Raw genomic sequence first — 24,369 nt, forward strand, 5'->3', positions numbered from 1 at the left:
GTGACTGCGGCAATATCCACCTCCTCACGCTGTTGCTACTCAGTCTCATATCGATCATACACAACGTTAGTCTGCATACACTCGACTGCTAAAGGCAGCACAGCAGCGACTACGATCGTGAAGTTAACACACCTCTCACTTTCAGCACTCAAAAACCCGGTGACCTTAATCCAGCTCTCCCGGTCTTTCACAAATACAGCAACTAGTGGTATCCGTTCATCGAATTCTATCCCTGATAAAATTCTGGTAGGGGAGTATTGTGGCATAACTACCACTATTATTATTAAACATCAATTCACTAGTATATAAGACTTGCTAGCTTGATTCAATCATGAGGTACCTTTTGATAGATGAAGGTTGGCATTGTCGATAACTCCGCCCCCCCCCCACATATTATAACTTTTGAACTAAAAGTTCTATCGAAAGACTTATTTTAAACTATATGTTCTGCTTTGACGTCATTAAATTTAGCTTAAAGGAATGCATAGGAAACAATACCTTGTCTAAATACAGTGAAACTTACAGGAAAGACAACTTCTATGTAGTGACCACCTCTATTTACAACCACTTTTGGGAGGAAAGGAATTTTTTTCCTTAGATTTTTGTGTTGAAGAAAATCTGTAGGAGAGACCATTAAAACCTCTCCCAGCGACCGGGCAAACCTCCGCATCAAATGAGGAAAAGGTCAAATAAAGAAACACGAAAAAATATCAAAACGAGAAAATTAACAAAACTAATAATAAGATTAAAATTATTCAAAGTATTTATGTGAGGCTCTTATTTAGAGAGCTTTTTTTGACGATACTACCGCATGTTGCAGTCAGAATGCACTAAAGACGATGCTATTAATGATTTACTTATAAAGATGAAAGTTAAATTAGAAAAAGGGTAAACTATATTTGAGGGTGCCCCTTGATTCTCGCCAAGTTGTGATCGCGGTTGATCGCCAAGCTGGGCGATGTTGAAACCCAATTGTGATTCTGGTTGTTTTAGATTTTAGTGTTATTTTTAAATGTTAAACGGTATATGCAATTTCAGAGTTCCGTAAATTCTACGTTGGATACCGGCTGGTAAGGTTACGTTTGTTTCTGATCAATATGATCGAAGGTTTGTGGACAGTCATAAAAAAGGACTTCAGAAAAAAATGTCACAACCAGTCCGGTTGTTGAGAATCGATTTAGTAGTTTTAATCGTAATCGTTATGTATTTGTTTTATAAAAATAATAACCTGAATCTGGGTATTATGACTGATGTAAGAAGTAATAAAGAAAGGTTGTTTTGTTTTTATTGAGAACTAAGCGTTTCTTTGCGTTGATTTAATTATTAATTTCGCCTTCATTGCTGATAATTTAGGCCTCGTTCGTGAAACGAAACATGGCGTCCGTGATTTAAAAAGAATTTCTGCGATTAAGATTGGAAATATTGCATTGCTAATATAACGATTTGTGTTAAGCCTACTCTGGAATTTAAAACTGAAAATGGCCGAAGAAAAAGAAAATGACATTGCAAGTAACGTAGAAGATTTGAAAAAAGCAAGAACACAGTTACGCCGTGCTTTTACTACTGCTTGCAATCAATTTGCTAAGTTAGAAGAATCCGAAAATATTGAAAGTAAGGAAATATTTACTATTTATAATAAGATAGTCGATAAATCAACTAGGTTGTTTGATTTGGATTCTCAAATAAGTTTGTTAAGTAATATTTCTGACGAAGAATTTGATTTAGCTGAATCTTATAGAGAGAAATTTATTGAAGTGAAAGTATTTTACGATTCTTATGTTCAGAAAAATTTTGATGCCAAGTCATGCGATGTACAGTCAAAAGTTGGCGCAAATTTAAAGCTGCCAAAAATAGTTTTGAAAGAATATGAAGTTGGTCCGAAAACTTGGGTAGCATTTTGGGGACAGTTTTCTCGCATTCACAATGATAATAATTTAAAAGAAGAAGATAAATTCCAATATCTATTGGCGTCTATTAAGTCAAATACGAAAGCAAGAGATATCGTTGACAGCTATCCACCATCCAAAGAAAATTATTTGAAAGTAATAGAACACTTAAAGTTTCGTTTTGGAAGGACAGATTTATTGATAGAAGTTTACATTAGAGACTTTTAGCTTTAGTGCTAAATCGCCAAAATGTACGGCTTGCTGAACTTTATGATAAATTAGGTTCGAATTTGAGATAGCTGGAAACATTGGGGGTGACCACAAAAAATTACGCAACAATGTTGTACCCGGTTGTAGAATCATGTTTACCCGTTGAAGTTTTAAAGGCGTGGGATAGATACAGATTAAATGCCAAAATTGGCGAAGAAGAGATGATAAATCTAACTAAAGAAAATTTGTTGGAAGCGTTAATGTCCTTTCTCTCTCATGAAGTAGAAGGTGAAGAACATAGGGTTTTAGCGGAAAATGGTTTTGGGAGACAAAAATACAAACGAGAAGTAAATAAACCATTTCAACAGGACGATCCAACTGCCGCTGCTTTAATATCATCACTTCCTGATAAATCGTTTGGAAAAACTGATTGCATATTTTGTCATAAACCTCACAATACCAAAGATTGTCGAAAGCTTCTGATTTGAGTTTGGAAGAAAGGAAAAAAGCAGTTAAGCAAGCAAAATGTTGCTTATTATGTTTAAAAAAGGGACATTTTTTCCGAGATTGTAGAAGTAAAGTAAGGTGTTTATTGTGTAATCAACGACATTATGTGATATTGTGCCCTAATTTTAACAAAGGATCCATGAATTCCCCTGACAAGGAACAAGGACATGAAGAAGAAAGTGCCACAGCACTGCTTTCTTCTCAATCGTCGCCAAGAGAAATTTATCTTAAGACTGTTATGTTAAGACTTCGTAATGATGGTAAAGAGGTTTGTGTTCGATCTTTATTAGATGATGGATCACACCGTTCATACATCGAAACTAGTTTAGTTAAAGAATTACATCTTCAATCTTCAGGTACCGAAATACTTTCGCAAGGTTTGTTTGGTGGAGGAACAACACCTGCTGCTAAGCATAAAAAATATAAATTGACTATAGAAGGTTTAGACGGAAAATGTTCTATACCAGTTACATTCCTTGATCAGTCAAAAATTTGTACGGCATTACCTAGAATTCAAGATGAAAAACTTATTTCCGAATTTTCTTCCCGTGGGATAATTCTATCTGATGTAGGTAGAAATGCGTTGCCTATAAGAATCCTACTGGGAGCAGATGTCCTTGGCAGTATTTTAACAGGAAGAGTAGAAGTTTTCAAAACAGGGATAACAGCCATAGAAACTACAGTTGGTTGGACCATCATGGGTCTTGGAAAGAAAAAGGAAGTTTTCAATATGGTATCGTTGGCATTGAATAACTTTGAGTTGCATAACATTTGGGATTTGGAAGTTTTAGGAATAACAGATCCAACAGAAGTGCACGAGAAAAGAATGCTAGAAGAAGACACACTGATCCATTTTCAAGAAACTCTGAAGGTTAATAATGAAAATCGTTATGAAGTTACACTTCCTTGGTTGGTAGGACATCCTCCCTTATACAGCAATCGTGAAGTAGCCGTATCTAGACTCCGTTCTGTTACGAAGAATATGGTAAAAGAAAACACATTAAAATCATATAGCGAAGTTTTTTTGAATAGGAAAAAAGAAGGAATTATTGAGGAAACTAAGTTATCGGAAGTAAAGAATTCAGTCTACTACCTACCACACAGACCAGTAATTAAGTTATCAAGCGCAACAACGAAAATACGGCCTGTCTTTGACGGTTCATGCAAAATTAAAGGTGGTGCTTCATTAAATGATTGTCTTAGTACTGGACCAAGTTTGACACAGCAAATTCCTCCGTTACTAAACAGGTTCAGATGGGGTGCAAAGGGAGTTACTGCCGATATTAAACAGGCATTTTTGCAGATAAGTGTAAATCAAGTAGACAGAGATGTATTGCGATTCTTGTGGTATAAGGATTCTGATTGTTCAGCTATCGTCGAATACAGACACTGCCGTGTCGTTTTTGGAATTACTACTTCTCCTTTCCTACTGAATGCAACGATACTACATCACCTTGGTCAGGAAAAATTTAAAGGTAAAGACATGGATTTTACAAGAAGTAAATTAGAAGACGGCTTTTACGTGGATACTTGGTTACCAGTGTGGATGAGGAAGATCAGTTTCAAATTTTAAAAACTCAAGCAATCGAGATAATGGCGGCTGGGTGCTTTGATTTACGATGTTGGTTTTCTACAGGCTCTTCCGTAAATCCGATTCAGTCAGTATTAGGACTTAAGTGGAATTGTGAAACAGATGAAATATCATGTATTTTCCCTAAAACAATTGCTGACCCGAGTCCTTTACCGAGTAAAAGAATGTTACTTTCAGTAGTAAACAGCATATACGACCCAATAGGATTTTCATGTCCTGCAATGCTCGTACCGAAATTGATACTACAAGAGGCCTGGAGAATGAAATTACATTGGGACGAAGAGCTTCCCGATGATCTTAAAGTGAGGTTTCTTAGGTGGGCAAAACATCTTGGTCTGATTGAACAATGCACTCTTCCAAGAAGAATGCTTAGAGGTAATATCGATGATGCAACTTTACACATTTTTTCAGATGCATCAGAGAAAGCTTATGCTTGTTGTGCATTCTTGAGATTTAAAGAGCAAGGAGAAGTTTTTGTAAATTTGGTAACTGCAAAATCTAGAGTGATGCCAATGAACCGTCCAACGATTCCAAGAGCAGAATTATTGGGAGCTGTCATCGCTGCTCGGTTGCATAAATCTATTACAGAATCCCTGAAGTTGCCTCTTAAGACATTTTTTGGAGTGACTCTATGGTTGTGTTAGCGTGGATAAGGAAGCAAGAACCTTGGAATACATTTATCGGAAATAGAGTAAAAGAAATAAGAAAGCTGACGGATATCAACGCATGGAGACACATACCAGGAGAGTTAAACCCTGCCGATTTACCATCACGTTCTTGTAATTGGTATGATCTTTTACACCAGAAATGGTGGGAGGCTACGACAAGATGGCTACGACAAGATGAAGAGTCATGGCCGGTTACAAATTTGTCTTGTCCGGAGGAAGCGCTGAAAGAATGTCGAAAGATAGTAACGAGTGCAGCAAACGTTCAAAGGGAAGTGGTCAGTGACAGATTTCTATATTTTTCGAAATATTCTATGATAGTGCGGATGGTTGCATGGATGCTCCGTTTTTGTGTCAACTGTAGTAAAGTTCGAGAAAATATTAAAGGAGCAATTACCAGTGAAGAATTTCAAATTGCTGAATTATGCCTGACAAAGATGATTCAAAACGAGTGGACGGATGTGAATAGGAAGAAGTATGAAACTTCTATGAAATTTTATGAAGAACAAGGTATATTGAGGGTCAAGACACGTCTTATACTTGGAGAAGACGATGAGAACTTTCAATGCCCTATTGTTCTTCCTGATCATGAAATAACTCGGCGTTTGATTGAATATACACATAAGATCCTAAAACATGCTGGAGTTCAGACCCTTTTAGGATATTTAAGAAGCAGGTTTTGGATCCCCAGAGGACGGAGGATTATCAGGGAAATTATTTCAAAGTGTATTCCCTGTAAAAGACATTCCTCGAAACATTCGACTACGGAGAGTGTGCCATTACCAGTCGATCGTATCCAAAGAATTGCTGCGTTTCAAGTCGTTGGGGCAGATTTAGCTGGCCCTGTCTTTCTGCGAGGTCGTATTAAGGCTTGGATTATTTTATTTACTTGCGCGGTGTACCGTGCCGTGCACCTTGAGTTAGTAACATCTTTGTCAACCGATACCTTTATTCAAGCATTAAGAAGATTCATCGCTCGTAGAGGGAGATGCAGTGTAATATATACGGATCAAGGAACAAATTTTATTGGAACGGCAAGAGCACTTCAAAACTTGGACTGGGAAGTTATTCAAGCAGATTCTACAGCATCTCAAATAAAGTGGAATTTCAATCCCCCAAGTGCACCGTGGTACGGTGGATGGTGGGAACGTCTTATTAGAGTTCTCAAGGATCTTCTAAAGAGAAACCTTGGCAAAGCAAGTCTTAACTATGAAGAGATGCTTACTATGTTAGCTGAGTGCGAGAGTACCATCAACCAAAGACCTCTAACCTATACATCTGAGGACCCTGAAGAGCCAAAGTTTTGACTCCTTCCCATTTCTTGCGTGAAGTTACCACACCATTACATTGCGACACAGTCGATCTAGATCTGATTGATGGCAACCATTTGCGAAAAAGGCTGCGCTACCTGCAAAAGGTACGCGATGGTTTTCGCAAGAGATTCCAAAAAGAATACTTAGCCGCTTTAGTGGAAAATCCTGAGGAAAAACAACGCTACAAACTAAAGGAGGGTGATATTGTACTAGTGGGTTCTAGTAATTCCAAAAGAATTGACTGGCCCTTAGCACGAGTTGAGGAGTTAATCTCAGGCAAAGATGGAAAACACAGAGTCGCTCGGTTAAAACTGGCTCATACTACCATTATTCGGCCAATACAACGACTTTATCCCTTGGAAATACGTTTCGAGTACTTATCAGTTCCCCCAAATAATGAAACGAAAATAAGTAATGAAGGTATCTTTGATATCTCTGAAGAGCCTCCTGAAATAAAAAGTACACGAAGTGGTCGTCAAGTAAAGATGCCCAAGAGACTAGATCTTTGACTGAAAAGAAACTTTTTCTTTTTCTTTCTTTTCTTTAGAGAGTTTATGTCATAAAGTAAATTTTAAACTAATTTATAGATTTCAGTTAAAGCACTTTACTTCAGTAACAGTTGTTTCTCTCAGTAGTTTGTTTATATTTCTCACTAACGTTTCCCCCTTTTTGGTTAACTTTATATGTTTATTAAGTTTTGTCTTGATTAAAATCAATACAAAAGGTGGGAGTGTTGAGAATCGATTTAGTAGTTTTAATCGTAATCGTTATGTATTTGTTTTATAAAAATAATAACCTGAATCTGGGTATTATGACTGATGTAAGAAGTAATAAAGAAAGGTTGTTTTGTTTTTATTGAGAACTAAGCGTTTCTTTGCGTTGATTTAATTATTAATTTCGCCTTCATTGCTGATAATTTAGGCCTCGTTCGTGAAACGAAACACCGGTACCGCAGACGCCATTTTCGATTCATATTTCGCCGGATTTCTGTGGCGATGGAGGTACACAGATTCTATTTATGAAAAATTTAGACAGTATCTAACTGCTATTAGAGAATTCTGAGCCTGAGGATATTCAAGCTTAATGAAGAAGTGAGTTTTTTTTCTTTCTGTGTTTCCTTTTCTTCCTATTCAATATAATAGATGAAGAGGAAGAAATATATTATATTCAATATAATATATTTCTTCCTCTTTTTTTAATTTTTGTTTCGATTCAAAACGCATTTTGTTGGGTTTATTAATTTTGCTTATATTGGATTCATTGCAATTTTATAAAATTTTGGCCGATGTTTTGTTAAAATTTTCCATGTTTTATTGAAATTACATTATGTTTTGGCCACGATTCCAGATACCACGGTGTTCCATGCAAACAGGAATGGTGCCAAATATAAGTCGCAAGTTGCACCCTCAAGTACATTTTTACCTAAAATTGAATGCAAACTTAAGTAAAAAAACATAACTACTTATTTATTTAAAATAGTTTCATAATTCATGATTAGTAAATTTGTTTCTACATATAATTATTAATGTTTCTGCTTCCGTCTCTCAGTAAATTCAAAGTGGCACCTTATCGTCATATTGAGAAACGTTTCTTTTTTTTTAAATCCAAGAACTAATCTATTGGGTAAAAACAGATTATTGACTGGTTTCTAGATGAGATAAATAATCGTATAATTATATAATCATTATGTTTGAAATTTTTTTTTATCATTATAATTTTTTTTTAAAGGCTAAAATGAAAAAAAGACTTTTGATCTTTAAGATTTTATTGTCCTTTGATGGGGAGTTCGAAAAAAGACACGGCTCCCAGTAGAACACCGAAGTCGAGCATCACTGGCTGCGGTCAGTAGACGGATGGATGACCACTTTGATCAGCCTGCGTAGGGACCGAGGATGCGAGGTACAGGTCCTCGTTAAACTGTTCTACCATAAAGTGCTCGACTTCGGGCACAGGTCAGCGGACTACCAAAGCAGGGTAGCCATCCCCTTCGCAGAGGATCAAAATTATGTCTTCGGATCATCCTCAGGGATGTTTCCCAGACCGTCGCCAATAGCGTATTGTGCAACTCTAGTGCGACATCAATGAAATACCTACCTACCTCGAAAAAAGACGATTCATCAATATGAACAAGAAATATTTTTCCGATAATTCGACGCTAAACAGTCTTTGATGATTGATTCTGCCATTACCCGTATTTTCAATTTGTTTTGATCGCTTGTTGACAAAATAATAATGACGAATTCTAACTAGCCCATCTCAACATATTAATCAATGTAACTTATCGAATCAAAGTTTTTTTTTTGCTGAGAATTGCGTATGACTCATACAGTTCATTATTCATGAGTTATCCGGATTATCGCAACACTTTTTCATTGAAAAATTACTTAATGAGCAGCAATTTCGACAGCAAATTCCTTCCTTTTAATTTTATAAAGTGGAAAAGGTTAATAAGAAGTTCACCGATTTTTTCTTTTTTTTCTTTCGAAGAAATGATATCAGCTTGAGGTTGTTTTGTATCGTATCATGTTGAACTACCAATTTTGATGAAGAGTGGAAAAATAATCACATCCATCTCCATTTTCTGACTGAGGGAGTGAAGAAAACGTTTTCTTGTGCTAAAGAAGAAGAAAAACTCATTTAGAAAAAGATTTCCTTCCTTCGTTTTTGTAATCAAATTAGCGCCTGAAGATGCGCCAGGTTTATGGTTCGTGACAGACGAAGTGATGAGCCTGGGTTGAAAAACTTATTTTTCAAATTTGAAATAATCGGTTGAACCTAGTTTCAGACCTGCAAATATTAAGTGGTTATTGCTTCTACACTTCATGAAAGGCGTTGGCTTGTGGTTGAAGGGTTGTTCTGTAATATTTTTTGTAATTTCTCACTATATATAAAAATCTAATGATGGTGTCGCAGTTTTACATGGTTGACAATACATTTTTATTGGCTGGAAAATCACGTGGTAAGATCCAGTTTTCCCACATTAATTTTCATATTGGTTTGGTTGTCGTCAGCATAAAATTGATATAAGTCACAAAGTTATTGTTTTCTCATAAATATTTTTGTTTTTCTAATTTAAAGGTTAAAATTACCTGTACAGTTATTATTACGTTTTTGATTTTATTTGATTTTTAAATTAAGAGCTTAGGAGGATTGCTTTTATTATAATTAGAACAATATTACATTTTAAGATAAAGTTATTTAAATCGGTGTTAGATCTTATTAACTATTTTCCAATTATTATTTTTTGGTGCAAATTACAATAATGTACTATTATGAATTGCGGGTAAAGAAATTCGTTAAATGATTTAGAACTTAGTTTTCAGCTTCATGTACACAAAGTGATGGATGCAAAAATTGTATTTAAAATATATCCGTCCGTTTGGTAAGCAAAATATTAAATTAAAGTTGTGAGCTCACCAAGTTTGTTATAACAATATACTTTCAAATTTAAATGTTAATTCAAAAAATGATTACTTAAAAAAATGATTTAAGTTCACTTATAGATCTTAATAGTATCATAAGGAAAATATTAGTGACTGATGCACGTTAAATCTGTCGAGTCGCAAAAGTCCTCCACGTTCCCATAACAAATCAAAACCTTTAGGGGTACAGGATTGGAGATCGATCGTTCTCTGATTCAGGTCAAAATTACGATCTGTGGATGAATGAATGGGTCCGCCCTATAAGCGGGTGCGACGTATGGTGTGGCAGAAATCGAATTCTTGGCCATAGATGGCGCCACTGGAAAACAAGAACAATCGCATCCCCTCTGCCTAAGCAGGCATACGTCAACAACAACAACAAGGGAAATATTTGGAAGTGGGAAGTGGAGGCTCAAGTGTTATTTTTAATACAAATATGTTTAGTTGAATAATTTCAACTGTTTTATGCCAAGAAACAGCAATTATTGCGAAGCAATCATCGGGGTAGTGAGGGTCAGCAAACAGGGGGCTTATCCCCCTAGTCTTTAAAAGAAAAATTAAACTAATGATGGGAAGTTACAAGTCTGGCTTAACGTTACAGAAAGTTCTTTCTGGAATTAGTAAATATCAGGTTGAATCTAAGAGAAATTTGTTAATTTAATTGTTCACTTGTTTAATTGTTCAATTGTTTAATTGTAATTTAATTGTTTAATTTAATTGTTCATGCAACTTACTAAAAAAATTCTAGATAAATTTTGTCCTTGTATAAATTGTTTTAAAAGCGTAGGAGGACGAGAGTTGCTGGGTTCACATACTGCTCCAGCTACAGTACTGACACACAATGGCAGATAAATCTTTGGCTACAGTCCTATTGCACTAAAATAATTTCTATCTCTAGGAACCCAAATGCAGATTTGTTATATTGTGGTTTTGCATAGAAGAATTTGTCCCTCTTCTTTGCGCAGGAGTAACTTGGTCTTCTAAGTAGAATCAAAAGTTAAAATACTTTATCATTAAATGCCACATAACCGATTTGTGTACATACTGTTTTAGAATCTACAGCTAATCCTGCAATCTTTTTACAACCTTGAATGAAGCTTACAAGTCTAAGGACTTCGTATGTTAAATATAAACGGTGATTCATAAAGAAATATAGAGTTTCAATGTACTATAAAAATCAAGAACGTTGTTTATTATATGTTACCTGAAACAGATATATACTATATAGGATTACTTTAATTTTCATCATTTAACAATTTTTTTAAGAATACGACTTTTTCAAAATTTGATTTCTCAGTAACTATTCGACCGTTTCCGCTCAAATTTTGTATTTTGCCATTTAAAATTGCAATCTTCAAAATGATGTGAAAATTGTATACTTTACAATTCAAAATTTTTTCAACTATTATTAAGTGAAATGAAAAAAAAATTTACTAAAAGTAATATTTTGCATGAATTCACAGGTTGCGACTACCCTCTATATTTTGGGGGTCTGGAATCCGAAACCGTCGATATAGAAAAGCATGTTTATTTTGAGAAAGTACGTTTTTGTGTCTGATTTCGTAACTTAAAATATCGCCTGCACTAATTAATTAACATATTTGAGGTTACCCCCTTGTACGTAGACTTAGGTATGCCCCACTGCAAGAATTATAAATGCGCCCTATCTTAGACTTAACACAATATTTTAAAAATTATAATACGAGACAAGAACACTATGAAAAAGACATTCGGGTTTGTCTAGATGTCGAAATTCACTACCACTTCACGCAAATACCTTTGGAAATTTATAGTGATAACCACCGAAAAAAGCGATCAAAAGACTACCTTGATTTAGATTTAGAAAGTTCAAAAACTTAAATGCGCAAATTCAAAATTTCTGATTTTTTTTTCCTTTTGCAAAAAAAGAATAAAAAATGTTTTTTTTGTTATTTTTGTTTTAGGTTCAGGTGCTACCGCTGGCCACAAGTTGTGAACCCCTTACATGTAGTGTATTATTACTGAATCGTGCGACCTCAAACCTCATGAGCTCTCCTCCCGCGCCGCCAGGGCTGTTTTTTACGCCACTACCTTTGAACCACAATGATTGAGCCATAAAACATGAAGTTCCTATTGTAGCGTATCTACCACTACAAAATTACAACTACAATTCACTAGTATATAAGACATGTTAACTCGACTCTATGTCGGGGTACCTTTTCATAGATAACGGTTGACATAGTCGATAACTCTCCCCACATTGGTGACCCGGACGTGATGTGAACACACCTACCTTGGCAGTAACGCCTACTTCGATGAATGATCCACATTGAACAGTTGACTTGCTACTTGTGACTGCGACAAAATCCACCTCCTCGCACTGTTACTACTCAGTCTCGAGCACACAACGTCGGCCTGCATACACTCGACTGCTAAAAGGCAACACAGGAGCGACTATGGCCGTGAAGTTAATACACCTCTCACATTCAGCACTCAAAAAGTACGGTGATCTTAATACAGCTCTCCCGGCTTTTCACAAAAAAGCAATGAATCAACTAGTGGTATTCGTTCATCGAATTCTATCACAGATATAATTCTGGTGGGGGAGTACTGTAGCGTATCTACCACTACAAAATTACAACTACAATTCACTAGTATATAAGACATGTTAACTCGACTCTATGTCGGGGTACCTTTTCATAGATGAAGGTTGACATGGTCTGTAACTAATTTCCCCACCCTATTCTTAGATCAAAAGTTATTCAGGGTGATCTGTTTTTTATTTTTCGCACTGTGCATCCCATCAGAATAAAGATTAACTGTATTCAATACTATCTAAATACCCGGGATGAAAAAAAAATGATCAATAAATCAGTACTGAATAATGCAATTTAATTATGCGTAAAACGGAAAGACCTAAGCCAAAACAATCAATGAATCCTTTGCCGCTTGTTTTACGATATTAGATTAAGTAAAACACACTTTTAGTACTTCATATTAAAAAAATTGTTTTTAGCACGATGCTGTTGCTGGCAACCTAGGATAATAATCAACCTAGCGATTTTCTCTGATACTTTTGGATGCCTCATAAAAAAAAAATTCTTTATGTAGTACCGATATTAAAATTGCACGGTATTTAGATTTTAATAGGCTCAAAATATGCGAATTGTATCTATATTAGCATATTTGGTTGTACAGATATACCATAATTAAATTTCGTCCATAAATAAAATGAAATAATGTAAATTAGTACAATAACCATTAGCAAATGATGCAACATGAATAATTAGCGAAACAATCTCCAAATAATTGGTATGTACATACACATGTATGGTACATGTATTCACACGTATGTACATACACGCATACATCCGCTGTATGTAAATACATATATGCATATGAAGGAACATTGTACTTACATGCGTGGTTACTTTACATGTGCATAGGTTGTTAAGCTGCATATACATGCGTACATACGTAAGTGCATAGATTATAATTACATAGTACTTGCATACGTGCGTACATTGTATATTCATTCGGACATACAATGAATAAATTATGTGTACATACATATATATACTGTATGTAGTACACAATAAATATGTACGTTGATACATGTATACGCATGTAAACATAAACACAGTAGGTATACATATGTATGGATGTAGACATTCGCCATCTAATTACAATGTATATGTACTTATGTATGTACAGTGCTAAGAAAACGGAACAGAGAATAAATTTTGTTTTAATGATCGGATTTTCATGTATTAAGACGTGTTAGAAGGCCTCACCTAAAAAATACAAATTAATTAGTGAAGACGATGTTTTAATTTACGAAACCAGACACAAAAACGTACTTTCTCTGGGTAGACATAACCTTTTTTTAATGGGTTTGGATTTCAAACCCTAGGGGTAGGTAGACGAAATTTGGAAAATGTGGCCCAAATGTTTGGTTCGCTCTACGTTACGTTAGATATTTCGTATTTTCTGCGATTTCCACCATATGCGTGAAATGCAATTAATTGCAGAAAATTCACTTCGAAAATGCATTTAATGCCAAGAAATTACGTAAAGCGAGTTTTATAATTCTGTACCAAATGTTTTTGAATTCCAGAGATATGATGAAAAAAAGTGTATAGGTTATGGCTTGAAACCCTCCTTTCTTTAAATCGATGAATACCAGCGGTAAGTGCTAAATGCTGACCATGTCATCACCATGCAGTTTGTCACGAAATCGTGGAGTCTTAATTCCCATCCCCTCCCCTGGCCATCGACAGTTGATAGAATGAATTTTTATATAAAAAAAAATTAAAAAATCGGATTTTGCACAAAAATAAAATTTTAAAAAATCGCTATTCTTTTTATATTTTAAATGAAAATATCTTGTTTTTTTGCGTGTACTTTTTCAGAATCTTAGAAAAAAGGTTTTATGTTCATTTACTTACTTTCCTTAGAATGAGATTTTGTTTTTTTAAGACTGTTTTACAATTTACTAACAGTTTTGTAGGAAAGTTGATACTTGCCCTATTCTGTTTCTTTAGAAAAAGGTCTTTGTCTAGTATTTCTGCGAACCTTATAATGGCAATAAACAAACAAAAAAACATGGTTTCATTTGCTTATTCTTTAACTCAAGTAACAATATTTTTTAAATAACTTTTACAAATCATTTTTTCATCATTTTATGATGAAAGGTTTGAAATTGCCATACTTTCGTTTATTGAAAAAACGCTTTTACGGCAAATCTTTCTGTGTCAATCGTGCAGCCAAAATCATGCAATAAATCGACAATCGTGCTGCTAATTAAATAGAATAAAATTTCTTTTATTGATAATTATCGACATTTTGGAAGAGATCTACTCTTCAAACTAACTATGAACTTTATTAAGAAATTTAGAGAGCACTGAGTTAACATTTAATTACAAAATCTGCATAGTATTTAAAATGAATAAACATTGTGCACAAAAAGTTATGTTGTTAAAAAATTTGTGTTGTGAAGCTTTTTACCAAATAAATAATTTTTTGGTAATTAATCTTTCTTTCTAAAAAAAATCTACAATTGAAAATTTCTCTATTTTCTAAAATTCCTGTTAATTAAAAAAAATTATTTGAAATATTTTTTTAAATCCTCAATTTTCTATAGCTTACTGCAGATTGGCAAGTATATCTAGCAAATAAGACAGTTAAGGAATTAAAAATAATATTTCTGTTTCTCTTCGCAGATATTTTTTAACCATTAAAAAAGTGAGAAGAAAAATGATCTACAGATACTGTAATAAATTACAATGCTTGTTGCTGTTCCGCAAAGTTTCAACTACAAGATTGATTCGATTGCATTAAATGCTTGAAGAAATAAAGACGAAAAATTAATGAATCAAGTACAAAATCAATATATTAAAAGTACTTTTATTATACAAACATTATGTACAATTATATCGACAAATTTAAAATTCATAATTTTCACTTGATCAATACTAATTAAAAACTTTACTTAAGCATTGTATATAATACTTCTGGAATAGCAATTGTTTTTCAGGTAAAGTATGTAAAGTATAAAAAAAAGATCATAAGTGTAAAAAAAAGATAATTAAAAAAAGATCTAATATTTAAAAGACATTCATTCCTTAAAAATAAATATGTAATTTATAAGAAAAAAAAGACTTTAAAGAAGGAAGTCACTTATTTATGACTGACAATGCATGAAATGCTGGAATTTTACAGAAAACAAAGGCATGTTATAAAATGATTGATGTATTTTATACTTTACCAGTTTGTCTTTAGCCTTTTAAAGAATGACTAGGCAATGTGTAAAAATAAAAAATTCTTTCTTTCTTTATTGGCAGGTCTTTACATTCTTATAATGCTGGATTTTTAACTTTTCAAGTAAGATTCATAAAAAAAAATGAACAGGTAAAGCATGCTTTTAATCAAAGTATAACCGCAAGATATTAAAACTGATTTTTCTTTAATTCTGAATTTTTAATTTTTTTTCTTAATAAAACTATTCTTACAGGATGTTCCAAAATGAATGACAATTCGAAAACCCAATTGCAGACAAACAAAAGGAGATAGGAATGAACAATTTGTTATGTTCTGCTAACAAAACCAGGTATATATATTCTCAAAAAATTTATCAATTAGTTACAAAATTTGTCAACAGAAGGCACTACAAACTGAAAAAACTATAAGACAGTGCTATTTGCAGCACGTTAGACCAAAGCCAACATTATTATTTATATAAGTTTTTAATAAATTTGTCATCAGACTGAGGCTGTTATTGCAAATGATGGCTATTTTAAAACCGTTTTCTATGTTTTTCACAATTAAACAATCCAATTCATAAACTAAAACAAAACCATCTGTGGATGAATTTTGTAACTAATTTATACCTGGAGAAAAAACTATTAACTTCCAAAGCTGACTGAGCAAACTGAAATATTTTAATCAAATTCTTAATTAAATTTTAAAATCAACTTTGTTATTGATTTTTAAAATGGTTAGTTATATTTACTATTAAACAACAAAAAAATTTAGAGACATCAAAAAAAAATTAGTATTAGATTTCTTTTCATAAAAAGATAGACCTAGATATTTTTTACAATAAAAGTAATTAACATAGTTAATTCAGATTGAAAATATTTAAAAAATTTATTTTCAGTACATGAAGTAAAATTAAATATTTCTAAAAGAAAAACATTTTTAATCTAACTAATTAAGCTCGGAATAAATAAATATATGCACAGTAAGATGCTAGTGATTACTCTTTATTTAGGTCAGGTATTTTAGGCTAAATTAGGATTGTACCAATTAAATTCGGTCTCTAAAATTATCACAAAATGTGGCGATGGTTATGTAAATAAAGACAAAAAAATAAACAAATAGAAACTATAAAAGTTTGAAAAAAATATATAATAACAAATATAATAGCAAAATCTAAAAGGTACTCATAAAAGTGATACAAATTAAAAAATTCATTTTTCAATAAATGAACATGGTGAGCAGTTGTAAAAGTGTCATCATACAGAAGGAGTATCCCAGCTAAAAGAAAACAAACCATAAAAGAATTATATAACAACACGGAGAAAAAGTAATATTCTTGTTCAAAGAAATATTAAAAAAATGAGATACATAATATGTACAATAATACTTCAATAATACTTCATTTATTTAAAAGAATTTTATGAACACAAATATAATTAAATATAGTTTTCTTACATGATAAAAGTATAGCCAAACAGAATAAAAATTTTTTATCAAAACAAATAAAACTTAGGCCCTCATGTGATATATATTAAGAAAATATAATGATGAAAATAGAAAATTCACTTCACAATTTGTAAAGAATAGAAAAAAAAAGTTTTTTTTTTAAAATCAAATATCCCAATCTTAATTCTTCAGCCTCTATAAATATTTTTTAACTATTCAGTTTCAAAATGGAAAACATGGGTTAAAATATTATATAATAGAATAAGCAAACGAAGATAATTTTGACCAATAACTTGTCTCTGTCATAAATTTTACTAGCAGTGATTATCTTTACGATACATTTCAAATACTTGAAAATAAAAATGTATCCAAATTTAATCATTTAAAAGATATTAACTTCCACCAAACACAATTAAAAATTAAATGAAAATTTATTATGAAAATATTCAATTGATATGTTCATTTGATCACTACTTACTCAAATGCTCCTCTAATTGGCTGAATTACTTCCTAAAAAAATGAAAGGAAAAATTTTACAATAAATAAAAAACATTTTTTTTAGCTATTACATTAAGTTCTGAAAACTATAAACCAAACCATGCAGAAACATAAAAGGAACAATTTTTTTTTTTTTTTTTTTTGGACAAACAAAAAAAAAATTTTTTTTTCTTCATCTAGTTCCAGTTCATCTAGTTCCAGTTCTAATTCATCTAGTTCCAGTTCTAATTCTCAGTTCATCTAGTTCCTTTATATAAATACATTAAATAAATTGCAATAAAATGTAATGCACCCACTTATATTGAAGCTTCAATAGTCTCTTTAACACCAATAAAGTTCAAGAAAATTCTCAAAGATTACAAAGTATAACCAAGAACAAACAAACTTACGTAGGTTTAAAAAAAAAAGCAAATACTTATTTTTCATAACGATAAATAAATTTTATAAAAATATAGAGATTTAAAGCCCTAGATTGCATTAAAAAGAAATGTGTTAATTGAACCTAAACTTTAAGAGAACTAGAAAATAATTGCGTAATTAATTTGCCATTTAATTAATAAAGAAATGGCTATTCAGCTCAGTGCTTAAATTTTCTCTTAATCTCTCTTCCTAGTAACAGAACTTCCCTAAAGGAGTAATGTTTGTTAAAAGCAAATACTTATTTTTCATAACGATAAATAAATTTTATAAAAATATAGAGATTTAAAGCCCTAGATTGCATTAAAAAGAAATGTGTTAATTGAACCTAAACTTTAAGAGAACTAGAAAATAATTGCGTAATTAATTTGCCATTTAATTAATAAAGAAATGGCTATTCAGCTCAGTGCTTAAATTTTCTCTTAATCTCTCTTCCTAGTAACAGAACTTCCCTAAAGGAGTAATGTTTGTTAAAAGCAAATACTTATTTTTCATAACGATAAATAAATTTTATAAAAATATAGAGATTTAAAGCCCTAGATTGCATTAAAAAGAAATGTGTTAATTGAACCTAAACTTTAAGAGAACTAGAAAATAATTGCGTAATTAATTTGCCATTTAATTAATAAAGAAATGGCTATTCAGCTCAGTGCTTAAATTTTCTCTTAATCTCTCTTCCTAGTAACAGAACTTCCCTAAAGGAGTAATGTTTGTTAAAAGCAAATACTTATTTTTCATAACGATAAATAAATTTTATAAAAATATAGAGATTTAAAGCCCTAGATTGCATTAAAAAGAAATGTGTTAATTGAACCTAAACTTTAAGAGAACTAGAAAATAATTGCGTAATTAATTTGCCATTTAATTAATAAAGAAATGGCTATTCAGCTCAGTGCTTAAATTTTCTCTTAATCTCTCTTCCTAGTAACAGAACTTCCCTAAAGGAGTAATGTTTGTTATATCGTAATAAACATCTCAATTTTTAAGAAATTATTTTCTCAAATAAACAAATGATCAGTATTTAATCTTCCTAGGAGTCATTTTTAAAACAAAATAAAAGGTTTTCACCCAATCAGAAAGCGAAGTTGATGAAATTCTTTGGATATTGGTCATAAAAGTATGGCAATAAAATTATGCAATCACTGTTTTAAAGAAAAGTAAATTAATATTACACACCTGTTTCCTTTTTAAATATTTAAAAATAGTATATACAAAAATTTTAAATATTCAAATTCAATTTAGCTTATTTGGGGCCATTCAAGCAGTATGTAAACACTGGGTACCTAAACACACAGTACAGAGGGGGGGGGGATTAGTGATTTACTTATTTTTGCTGACAAGGGAGAGATGAGGGTTATGAGAATTGCTTATGTAAGTGGGTTCAAATCCCTTTATTTTCATTTTTTTTTTTTTTAATGTAACAAAAAATTACGACTGGAAAAGTTTCAAATTTGAAATTGCAAAATCTTTTCTAACAGCTTCAGAGGGTCAAGGGAGTTGATCACAAAACATAAAAGTTTACTAAATATTCTTTTCAAAATTTTATAAAATTAAATAAAACATAAATTTTGCTTTGAGCAAAAAGTTAAATCTTTTATTTGAATGTAATCCTATCCTAGATTATTACAATAAAAATCAATGTTAAAGCAAAAGACAAAGGGGAAGGGGGAGGCACTGAAACTTTTTTTAACGTAAGCATGGTAATAGGTTAATGATTTACCTTTTCAATTTTCTTTCTTTTTTTCTTTTTTTTTTAGGACAAAAGGAGAGTCCAAAATTGGGAGAAACATGCTTAGGTAATACTTGAATGCCCAAAAAAAAAAAAAAAAAAAAAAAAATATATATATATATATATATATATCGGGTTGAGTAAAAAGTTTTCCGCCAAAAAAAAAACAATCCTGTAAAATGATAAATACATAGAAAATCAGCAAAGCTAATGAGGATAGCAAATCAACGATAGTCTGCCAACGTTTTGGCAACTTTTCAATCCCTTCTACGAAGAACTGGGGGGTGGGCGAGTCCAGAAAGCGATCAACCTCATTTATGACCTCGTCATTTGAACGGAAGATTGTGCCATCAAGATGCAGCTGCAGATGTGAAAACAGATAGAAATCCCATGGTGCCGTGTCTGGCCTGTATGGTGGATGTTGCATCAAATCCCACTCCAGCGTGTAGAGGGTCCATCCGGTCATTGCACTGACATGTGGTCGGGCGTTATCTTGATGAAAGAGAACCACCTTCCTTCTGAACTCGTTTTTTCGTTTTTCGCAAATGGCATCCCTAACTTTGAATAGCATATTCCTGTATATTGTACTGTTGATAGCCTGCCCGCTTTTTAGGTACTCCTTGTAGATAATTCCACGACAATCCCACCAGATACAGATAAGGACCTTCTTGTTAGTTAGCGTTAGTCTTGCAACCGAACCTGCTGATTCCCCGGGTGCCGTTTCAAAAAAGGTTAACTACCACGGGAATGGCTGCTGCTGGCACGGAGGTATCTCCCCTTGGCGGAAAACTTTTTACTCAACCCGATATATATATATATATACATACATTGACATAATTAAATTACGTAGCCAAAACTATCCCCTTTATAGATTAAAAAATTTGAGAAAAATCTAAAAAAGTTTTAACTTATAGCATGTTCTTTTGTCCTTTGAATAAACTATTTTTTAAAAAATGTCATAAGTTACATAGAAATGAATGATACTCAGCTGTCAAAACTTTTGTCTAAAACAAAACAAAAAAAGTAAGAGAAAAATATAGAAAAAATTTTTACTTAAAACCTAAGGAGACAAAATTAGAGAGTACTTAATTACAAGTAATATCAGAGAAATTACTTATGACTTGAAAATTTTGTTTCAATGAGAAATAAATACAAGCCAAATAAATATAGTTAAACATATTCAATTTAAAAAGTTCTACAATAATACTAAATTTTGACTATAGTTCATACAGTAAAATTACTATTATTATTTTTTTTTTAAATCCATATTTGTAAAAATGATGTTACCTCTGCATGATCATCCCATTCCTCATTAGGAATTTGAGCTGTAACTTTATCATAAGGTACTAATTCATGAGCACCTATTATTTTAGGCAGGGCTTGTGATTTTTTGGGGTAAACCTGGCAAGAATTGAAAATTAAGGTTAACATTTTAGCACACTTTTTATAACGTTTTTAAAAAACGAAACATCAACCTTGAATATACATTGATAAAAAATATTGATCAGAATGTCTCATCAAAACTTGTGTCAGTTAGTTAATACACCAATTTTTAATGAATTTTTATTGATTATTTATTTATTACTCATGCTTGGTCTTACACCTACAAAAATCATTTAAAACTTTTAAATTTTCACCACCAAAATAATGACACACCATTAATTTTGTTTCAAATCAGATCCATGAGTTTTGAGATTAAACACTACATTGCTATTTCAAATCCCACATTATGAGTGGATTTCATATTCACATGGTCTACAAATTATGAATTGTGATTATATGAATGTAATAATATGAATATAACAATGTGAATATAGCATGAGTTGTACTCTTTCATCAATAAAAATATTTGATATAAATTGGAAAAACATTTGACATAAATCGGAAAAATATTTGAAATAAATAGGAACAAAAAACATGTTTGTACTAAAACTCACATTCACACGCATGGAAGAAGAAATTATCTAAAAAATTTCTCAATGCTTAGTTTTTTTTTTTTTTTTTTTTTTTTTTTTTAAGTACATAAAAAATTTTTATCTTTCAGTACATAGCAGATAGATAAAAGTCTATCAATTTTATGCATATAAGTAACATCTATAAAATTTAAAGAGACAAAAGAAATTTTTTTTTATTTAATACATTTTTTTCTTATCAACACGTAAAAGAATATTGAAAAAACTGCTGATTTCTCCTATTTTTTAGCACTTTGCAAGCTGTTATTGCATCAAAAAATATTTTTAAAAAACTGTGACATTTACATCAATAACTGAAAAAAGATTAATAAAATAATCAGGTGTATTTACAGGGATGAGATTAGCCAAAAGGCAAAAAAGCTGAATTTCCACGATAGTAAATTTTGCGCAAGCGCAACCCTTTAATAATAAATTCCAGGCAGTTTAAGATAATAAATAATGTGTTGACATACAATTGTGTACTAATCTATTATTATATAAATGATTACATTGATACTTGACATTTAGTGAAAATAAAAATTATCAATTGAAAAAATAAAGCTGGAAATTATATTTTCCCTCAGTTCACGTAAGAGACAATTATTACTTGAGAAACTACCTAATTTAGGAAATTAAAACTACTGAGAATATACATTAATATTTCATTTCTTTTAATAAATACTGTTATGTGATTTATAGTAAATATATCAGTAATATTACTTTTTAAATTATATTGAAAACAAAAACTTTAACAATGGATCGAATCATTATGTTCACATCATAGTCTAATCTAAGTAGAGCCCTCTGAAACATATCAATAACAGTGAAGTAGAAATATATAGTAACTCCTTAACATACAAAAATTGCTATTTTAGTTTGAAAAATTAGATGACAATCAGCAACTGTTTAGATAATTGTTTTTCATTTGATAAGAATTTTGCATTTTATACCATAAATAACAGCAATTATAAATAAAATTTTGATGATGAGTTAATTACTCTTTTTCCAAAAAAAAAAATATTAATTAAATCCCTTTTTAAGTGATTGCTTTTGTTTGCTATATTTAGTCGTCAGTCCATCTTCAAACATCTTGTGACAAATTCTATTTTTTCTTCTTTGCAAGCACAGAATGTACATTTTGAATATATTCCCTTCCAGTTTCTCTGATGTTGTAACACTTATATACTAATAATCGTCGTTAGAAAAACAGTCACCTTTATAGTAACTAATTTTAAAAAAATTACTTCTTACAAGAATTGCAATAGTTGATCTTAAAATTGCGTGAATATGAATAACAATTATGGATTTTGAAATCACATGATTATGAAACTAGATATACGATTTTGAAAATGAGAAAATACAAACTGGGATATAGAATTTTTAAAACGTGTAAATACAAATCACGATTCATAATTTTTAGATAGCGTAAATACGAATCATGATGCATAATTTTTAGATAGCATAAATAAGAATTATGATGCATAATTTTTAGAGTGCGTGAATGCGAATCCCAATGCCTTATTTTGAAATCACGCATAAATACGAAAATCAATGGTTGATATTATAAACCGCATGAGCAAATCAAGACATTGAATTTTAAACTTGAGTGAATACGAATCGCTGCATAGGTTTTTAAAAAGGCGTAAATACGAATCACAATATCGGATTTTTAAATCTCGTAAATAAGAATCGCAACATACAATATTCAAATCGTGTGAATAAGAATCGCAACACGCAAATATGAAAAGCTATGTTTGATATTAAAATCGTATGAATAAGAATCGAGATATTAGCAGATTCCAGGCTTGGGACTTCTAAAAGGTTTGTCAGAAGCAGCGTCGTTTGAACTACGAAAATCGGATTTATCTGGACGGCGAGTAAAAAATTCGGAAAATCTTATCTGCTGCGTGTAAAAGGGGAGAAAATAGCTAAAATAAGTAAAAATGAGAAAGAATTGGTAGCTATGTAGTTTGGATTTTCTGTTTCTCTTTGAAAATCGGTGAATTTTCTAAAAAAGCGGAATACCTATAAAAAAAAGTGAAATTTTTAGAAAATCTGACTTTTTGATAAAAAAGCTGAAATTCAAGAGATAAAAGTGAAAAAAGCGGAAATCCGCTAAAAAGCGGAAAAATCTCATCCCTGTATTTAGGAAATTACATAAATCATACGCATCAAAAGGGGTTAATTAAAAATACATTTCAAGATTCACATGTTGCAATAAATAATATTGCATTAAAAATATCAAGATTTTAAAGAATGTGAAAATTCGAAGTGATAACTATCAAAAAATTTATTATAAAAACAATAAAATTATATCGTCAAATAGAGAATATTCTCACGCACAACTCATATCGGATCAAGATTTTAAAAAATTATGTGAAAAGAAAATCAACAGCAATAACTGGCAAAAAAGAAAAAAACAATCAAAACGCGGCATAGATTTGGCGCAAATGGAGCACATCAAAAAGTATTTACTTAAATGCGCGATTCTAATTTCTTAATAATATTGTATGAAAATATCGGGATTTAAAAAACTAGGAGGATATCAGCAGCAATAACTGTGAAAATGTCAATCAGAAAAAACTGTCGTGTTGTTGCATCATAGAGTGACTAATAAACTGAATTTTGCGTGTGCTAATAATAATATATACACAAATTATTTAAAAAGCATAGAGAAAATTCATAGCAATAATAGCCTATAAAACGACCGAAACACCACATGGATTTAACATGGTATCCACACGCATCGAATGCATCCAGAAAGTGATTAATCAAATGCGTGATTCAAATTTTGAGCGTCGTAAAAATATTGGAATTTTTAAAAACCATGAAAAATTTTATTAACTGCAAAAAAAAATTTAAACATGGATTTACGATGGTATCGAGCGTGTGGAAAGGTGATTACTGAGATGCATGACTTGAAATGTCCAGGTCGTAATATCATTTTAAAATTGATTTGGTCTAATTGAAGTCAAATAGAAAAAGGGGACAAGT

At 31.6% G+C, this 24,369-nt stretch overlaps 3 protein-coding genes across 4 annotated transcripts in view; 2 read left to right on the forward strand and 1 right to left on the reverse strand.

The window, feature by feature from the left end:
* Positions 1-2,742: 2,742 nt before the first annotated feature.
* On the forward strand, positions 2,743-4,176 carry LOC147814559 (uncharacterized). The gene has a single exon (XM_087156481.1). The coding sequence runs from the start codon at positions 2,743-2,745 to the stop codon at positions 4,174-4,176; it is 1,434 nt and encodes a 477-aa protein (XP_087012607.1).
* Positions 4,177-5,185: 1,009 nt separating this feature from the next.
* Positions 5,186-6,166, forward strand: LOC147814560 (uncharacterized). Its single transcript, XM_087156482.1, has one exon. The coding sequence runs from the start codon at positions 5,186-5,188 to the stop codon at positions 6,164-6,166; it is 981 nt and encodes a 326-aa protein (XP_087012608.1).
* Positions 6,167-14,959: 8,793 nt separating this feature from the next.
* nbs (nibrin) overlaps positions 14,960-24,369 on the reverse strand; it is a 32,104-nt gene continuing 22,694 nt past the window's right edge. For both annotated transcript variants that reach the window (XM_016054889.3, XM_016054888.4), the window contains exons 14-16: positions 20,711-20,824; positions 17,258-17,289; positions 14,960-16,611 (exon numbers count right to left, since the gene is read on the reverse strand). In XM_016054889.3, the coding sequence (XP_015910375.2) occupies positions 16,590-16,611; positions 17,258-17,289; positions 20,711-20,824 (168 nt within the window). In that variant the 3' untranslated portion in view covers positions 14,960-16,589. The remainder of the gene's footprint in view (positions 16,612-17,257; positions 17,290-20,710; positions 20,825-24,369) is intronic.

This window comes from Parasteatoda tepidariorum, chromosome 2 (genome assembly GCF_982258835.1).
Source record: "Parasteatoda tepidariorum strain Cologne lab strain chromosome 2, Ptep-v5.0, whole genome shotgun sequence".
Classification (NCBI taxonomy): domain Eukaryota; kingdom Metazoa; phylum Arthropoda; class Arachnida; order Araneae; family Theridiidae; genus Parasteatoda; species Parasteatoda tepidariorum.

What these genes read in the sequence shown, in the direction of transcription:
- LOC147814560 (XM_087156482.1), top strand. Translation starts at nt 5,186, where the DNA reads ATGGTTGCATGGATGCTCCGTTTTTGTGTCAACTGTAGTAAAGTTCGA.
- LOC147814559 (XM_087156481.1), top strand. Translation starts at nt 2,743, where the DNA reads ATGAATTCCCCTGACAAGGAACAAGGACATGAAGAAGAAAGTGCCACA.